Consider the following 6497-nt stretch of genomic DNA (forward strand, 5'->3'; position numbering starts at 1 on the left):
ATTATATGTTAAAATTAACAACATATACTGAAGCTAAAGCAGGAGGATCATGAGTTCAAAGCCAACTTGAGCTACATAATAACTCTGAGGTGCCAGACTGGAATACATGGTATAGTCTTATTCCAAAAACAAAAACACTATAATTCCTAAAACAACTAATAAAAGTTAAAAAAGAGGAATAACTAAAATACCAATAAAGTGGAATTTTTTAAATAATACAATGAATAAATGAAGACTGCAAAGGCAGAAGAACACCAGCAAGATGAAACTAATACAAAACAAAGAGCCAGACAGTAGACTTAAAACATCATTAATATAGACGAGACCAGGGTTTGCTCAACCTTAGACAATGTCCTTGATGCCAGGGGCCCATTCAGTCATTAGGGCTCATCAGGGTTGGCACCTCCAAGCTGTTTAGATTCTACATGTGAGGAAAGCTCCCCACCCAGCCACCTGCCCATGGCCCATGCCCTTGCCTCCAGATTCCTACCTCTGAGCATCTCCAACTACACATTGTCTCTACCACTTGAACTCCACACAGTCCCCACTATAGAACTGCTCAGACTCTATGGCATCAAATGCCTCCACAATTGAATTTTAAGCAGCGCCAAAATAACAAGACCAGCTAAGATGAGGGACCACCAACTACTGATCCAAGAACTCACTCAACACAAGAGTGCCCAGAAAGACTTGGTCAACAGACTACCTTCTGATAGGCAAGGCCCAACACAAACCAAGTAACATGAAAAGTGAAGAATCTTCTCCAAAAATCACCAATACCATATTAATAACCCCCAATGAGCTCAACTTAGAGGAAATTCCAGGCAAAGAATACAAAAGGATGATTATAACTATACACAAATAACTGAAAGAGAATATGAGTAAATGTCTGCATAAATTCAAAGAGGACTCCCGGTTAAGATTGCAGCATAGGAACAATGCCAAAGCAGCCTAGGGGAGAAAAAGCCAAAGAAAACCCAGAAAAATACACACTTTTACTAAAAACTGAGGTGTATGAGAAATTAAAACGGCAGCAGAGAAGTAGGAGAGTCACAGAGCATCCAGACCCCAAACGGGCAGGCCAAAGCAGCTCCGGCAGCGGCGCCTCAGCTCGGGCAGCAACAGCAACAGCAGCAGCTCTGGCACCGGCAACAGTGGCTCCAGGAGCGGCAGCGGTGGCTCCAGCAGCAGCGGCTCCAGCAGCAGTAGCGGCAGACCCAGCAGCAGCAGCTTCAGCAGCAACAGCAGCAGCAGCTTCAGCAGCAACAGTGGTGGTTCCAGCAATGGGGGTGCCCATCTGCAGGGCCACAGTTGCCAGGCTTGGTTTGCCCCATAGGAAAAGCCAGTGCCCAGCTCCCGAAAATAGAACAGCAGTCCAACGACCCAGCCACCCTACTTGACTGAGACCAAAATCATCCAAAAAGGTAACTGGGATTGCACCTGGGAAGGGTATCACTTGGTCACAAGCTGACTTGGAACCCTCAACAGACCAGAAATCTTAACCTCTTTGTTGATATAACACCTACTCTTGCATAAATACTTAGTGCTGTTGTTGATTGAACGTATACAGCGTTTAGTTAAATTTTAGAATCTACCTGTAATTTGTTCCACTCAGCCTACTTGAATACTCCCATAGCAGGCAAACTCAACCCTTAGAAACACTTTTCTAGATACTGTGAGAGTGTTAAGAGCCACACCTAACATCTTAATCTCCTACACTGAAGATACATAACATCAGATCAATTGATACAGCTAAGAATACCCAGCAAACTAGAAAATCCAAGCATTAACTTAATCCAAGATGCAAAAATATATACATTATAACACAAGAAACACCAAAAATCAAGACAATATAAATCCACCAAAAAGTATTAATGCATCAGAGATGACCTCCAGTGAGAACGAGTTGGAGGAAATGCCTAAGAAAGATTTCAAAAGAATGATTGTACATATGTTCAAAGAAGTCAAAGAACAAATCAAAAGAAACAAAGAGGAAATCAAAGGAATCAAAGAAGATGCAGGACATCAATTTAATAAAATAAAGACGGCAATACAAGACATAAATATGGATGCACAAGAATTAAGTCCAAATGTATTAAAGACCTTAACATCAGACCGGAAACTCTAAAATTGCTAGAGGAAAAAGCAGGGGAAACCCTTCAACATGTTGGTCTTGGCAAAGACTTTCTGAATACAGCCCCAATTGCTCAGGCAATAAAACCATAGATTAGTCACTGGGACCTCATGAAATTACAAAGATTTTGCACTGCAAAGGGCACAGTGAAAAAAGCAAAGAGGCAACCTACAGAATGAGAAAAAATCTTTGCCAGCTATATATCTGATAGAGGATTAATATCTAGGATATACAAAGAACTCAAAAAGTTAAATAATAAGGAATCAAACAAGCTAATCAAAAAATGGGCTATGGAGGTAAATAGAGAGTTCTCAAAGGAAGAAATACGAATGGCATATAAGCATCTAAAAAAATGGTCTATGTCACTAGTCATCAGAGAAATGCAGATTAAAACTACATTGAGATTCCATCTCACTCCTGTCAGATTGGCTACCATCATGAAAACAAATGATCATAAATGTTGGCAGGGATGTGGAAAAAGAGGAACTCTTCTACACTGTTGGTGGGAATGGAATCTGGTCCAGCCATCGTGGAAATCAGTGTGGAGTTTCCTAAAACAGCTAAAGATTGATTTACATATGACCCAGCTATAGCACTCCTAGGCATATATTGTAAGGACTCATCTCATTTCCTTAGAAGGACGTGCTCAACCATGTTTATTGCTGCTCAATTTATAATAGCTGGGTAAAGGAACCAGCCTAGATGTCCCTCAACTGATGAGTGGATAATGAAGATATGGCACATTTATACAATGGAGTTCTACTCAGCAGTAAGGAAAAAGTACTTAACAGGTTGGTATTGTATATATGTAAGTAGAATGATTGAGATGGGGAGGGGATATGATGGAGAATGGAATTTCAAAGGGGAAAGTGGGGGGAGGAGGGAGGGTATTACCATGGGATATTTTTTATAATCATGGAAAATGTTAATAAAAATTTGAGAAAAAAAATTCAAAGAGACCACAAACAAGCACCTCAATGAATTCAAAGAAGACACCAATAAAAGCCTGTACAAATCTCAAAGATCACAAAGAAACAGCTGGGTGAAATAAGGAAATCAAACCAGGATACAAAAATAAAATTTCATAAGGAGATAGAAATACTGAAGAAAAAACAAACTGAACTGAAAAATCCAATATACCAAATAAAACATCTCAATGTAAAGCCTCACCAGCAGAGTAGATCATGCAGAGACAGACTCCAAAGGAGCGAAGATAAGATAGAGGGGTTGGATCAGTCAGTGAAAGTCATTAGGTTCAAAAAAATCATAGGAATAGAACACAAGATATTTCAGACGTCATGATAAGACCAAAGTTAGATATTATGTGCATAGAAAAAGGAGGAAAACCCCAAGACAAAGTAAGAGAAAATATTTTCAATTAAACTATAGAAGAAAATTTCCCAAATCTAGGCTAAGAGAGGCTCATGCAGGTTCAAGAGGCATAGAAAACACCAAGTAGACAGGACCAGAAAAGAAATTCCCCATCATATTACAGTCAAAGCAGTAAATATACAGAACAGAAGGAAAGTGTACTGAATGCTGCATCACATATATAGGCAAGCACAGCAGAGTAACAGCTGTTTTCAATAGAAACACTAGAAGCCAAGAGGGCTGGGAATGATGTATTTCAAATGTTTAAAGACCACAATTGCCAATCTAGACTACTATATCCAGCAAAATTATCTTTCATAATTGAAGGAGAAAGAAAATCTTTTTTAAAAAATTTCATTTATTTTTCTAGCAGAGAGAGACAGACACAAACACAAAAAGAGACAGAGAGAGAGGAAATAAGTACACCAGGGCCTCCAGCTTCTGCAAACAAACTCCAGATGCACATGCCACTTTGTGCTTATAGTAAAAGCAGGCTAAAGGAATCTATTACTGCCAAATAAGTGCTATAAAAGATACTAGTAGGAAGATTTTAGACTGAAGAGATGGACAGATATATTCAAGAAACTACAGGAAAAATATCCACAATGCTAAGTCAGTTGTTAAGAAAATTAAAATAAAAGAAACACCAAGCACTACAAAATATCAAATGGCAGTAAGTAATACATAGTTGTCAATAATAACATGAGCTATTAGTGGTTTCATTTCTGTCAATCAAAAGATGCAGTCCAGTGAGTTGTAGGTCAGAGCATCCCTTGCAGCCCCCAAAATAATCCTAGCTACTGACAATGCTCTTGGTTGTGCTCTGGTACTAGATGGAAAAAGACTCTATAGCCAAGATAATACATGCTTCAGGTGCAGGACGCTGAAAAAATCAAGTTGGAACTGAAATGGAAACCTCTTCCCCTGCTGGCTAGCTGTCATAGTGCTGGAAGGTGCTGTGCAGGCTTCTGGGGAGAAAAGTCATCAACAATCTTACCCAGTAGTGGGCCCTGAGAACTATACAAATGACCTGCTGCATAAGATGTTCCCACTAGCACAACAGTGACATAACTGTTATGGGGGTAACCAAATGCTTTCTGACTAGCCTGGAGGCTCATTCCATGGAAGAGAATTCATAACTGCTTCTGAAAACCTGGTCTAAAGCCTATAATTGGGAAGGTTCATAGGCTCTAGGAGGGAAGCTACTATTGTTGCTAACTGAAAATGTTGTACCCACTAAATTTCCCTCTAAATATTCATGTTTATGCCCATTGACTACTGCTATTCTCACCTTTGGTCTGAGAAGCTTCTTTGTGCAGCTGGTGGTAACCCAAAACTCATCTAATTGCTGAACCGAGTGTTGAGTGCTCAGCACTGAGACATTTTTATCACTCCTTCCAAGGCTTCAGGAACATTTTGGAAGAAGAGAGAAAGAGACTGTAAGAGCCAGAGGATGGAGTGGGGGAGCTTTGGAGTGCTGTCTTCCAGACATGAAGTGGCCATTGCACTTATGTCCTCAAAGTGACTGCTGTTCTATGGACGTATCAACATTATGTCAAAGATTGTGAAGGACTTTTCGATCCGCCATCTGCGGTGGCCGCCGCCGAGATGCAGATTTTCGTGAAAACCCTTACGGGGAAGACCATCACGCTCGAGGTTGAACCCTCGGACACTATAGAAAATGTAAAGGCCAAGATCCAGGATAAGGAAGGAATTCCTCCTGATCAGCAGAGATTGATCTTTGCTGGAAAGCAACTGGAAGATGGGTGTACTTTGTCTGACTACAATATTCAAAAGGAGTCCACCCTTCATCTTGTACTGAGACTTCGTGGTGGTACTAAAAAAAGGAAGAAGAAGTCTTACACCACTCCCAAGAAAAATAAGCACAAGAGAAAGAAGGTTAAGTTGGCTGTCCTGAAATATTATAAGGTGGACGAAAATGGTAAAATTAGTCGCCTTCGTCGAGAGTGTCCTTCTGATGAGTGTGGGGCTGGGGTTTTTATGGCCAGCCATTTTGACAGGCATTACTGTGGCAAGTGTTGCCTGACTTACTGCTTCAACAAACCAGAAGACAAATAATTGTGTATGAGTTAATAAAAGTCTCAGACTTAAAAAAAAAAAAAAAAAGATTGTGAAGGAAAACAAAAGAAAGATATCAAAGTAGAAGAGAGACTGACTGGAAAGAAGTTCTGTGAAAGGGAATAAAGAAGGGACAAGAGAAGATAATGGGAATTATGATCAAAATATATTGTGTGCATGTGTGAAAATTGTTAATAAAAAGTTTTTAAGCTGGGTGTGGTGGCTCACACCTTTAATCCCAGCACTTGGGAGGCAGAAGTAGGAGGATCACTGTGAGTTTGGGGCTACCCTGAGACTACATAGTGAATTCCAGGTCAGCACAAGGGGGCACACATGCCTGGAGTTCATTTGCAGCTGCTGAAGGCCTTGGCATGCCTATCCTCATTCTCTCTCTTCCACTAAATTTAGTTAGGGCTGCCCATGTGAGCATGTGTGGGAGTTGCTTACCAGAATACTGCAGTTTACCTGTGACAACACCACTGAAGAAAATGTCTCCTGTTTCCCCAGCAACCATTGACTGCCATTAACTCCTCAGGGAAGGATGGGGTCCTCGTGCCCCCCTCCACCATCCATGGCTGAGTGCTGATGGACCCAGTATTGTGCAGGTCACTATGAGACCATGAACACAACAGCCACTTCGTGTCTGGAAGACAGGGTTCCAAGGCACTTCTCCCTGTCATCGGGCTCTTGCGTGTTTGCTGCTCCCTCTTCTGACAGTGTCTCCCGGGCCTTGCAAGGTATGGTATACATGTCTCACTTAGCATTCAGCACTCAACAGTCACCTACTCTCAGCAAACTGACAAGTTTTGAGTCTTCCCAGTAGTCACTGCCAACTGCAAAAAGAAGCTTCTCTGACCAAGATGAGAGCAACATTAATTGATAGGCATAAAAAACATGAATACTTAGAGGGCAA

The 6497-nt window shown here is 40.9% G+C and overlaps 1 protein-coding gene across 1 annotated transcript; it reads left to right on the top strand.

Moving 5' to 3' along the window:
• Positions 1-5088: 5088 nt before the first annotated feature.
• LOC101596747 (ubiquitin-40S ribosomal protein S27a-like) lies at positions 5089-5624 on the top strand. The gene has a single exon (XM_045153502.1). It carries the CDS (start codon positions 5114-5116, stop codon positions 5582-5584), a length of 471 nt encoding a protein of 156 aa, XP_045009437.1. The 5' UTR covers positions 5089-5113; the 3' UTR covers positions 5585-5624.
• Positions 5625-6497: the final 873 nt, after the last annotated feature.

The sequence above is a fragment of the Jaculus jaculus genome, chromosome 6, assembly GCF_020740685.1.
Source record: "Jaculus jaculus isolate mJacJac1 chromosome 6, mJacJac1.mat.Y.cur, whole genome shotgun sequence".
Taxonomy (NCBI): Eukaryota; Metazoa; Chordata; class Mammalia; order Rodentia; family Dipodidae; genus Jaculus; species Jaculus jaculus.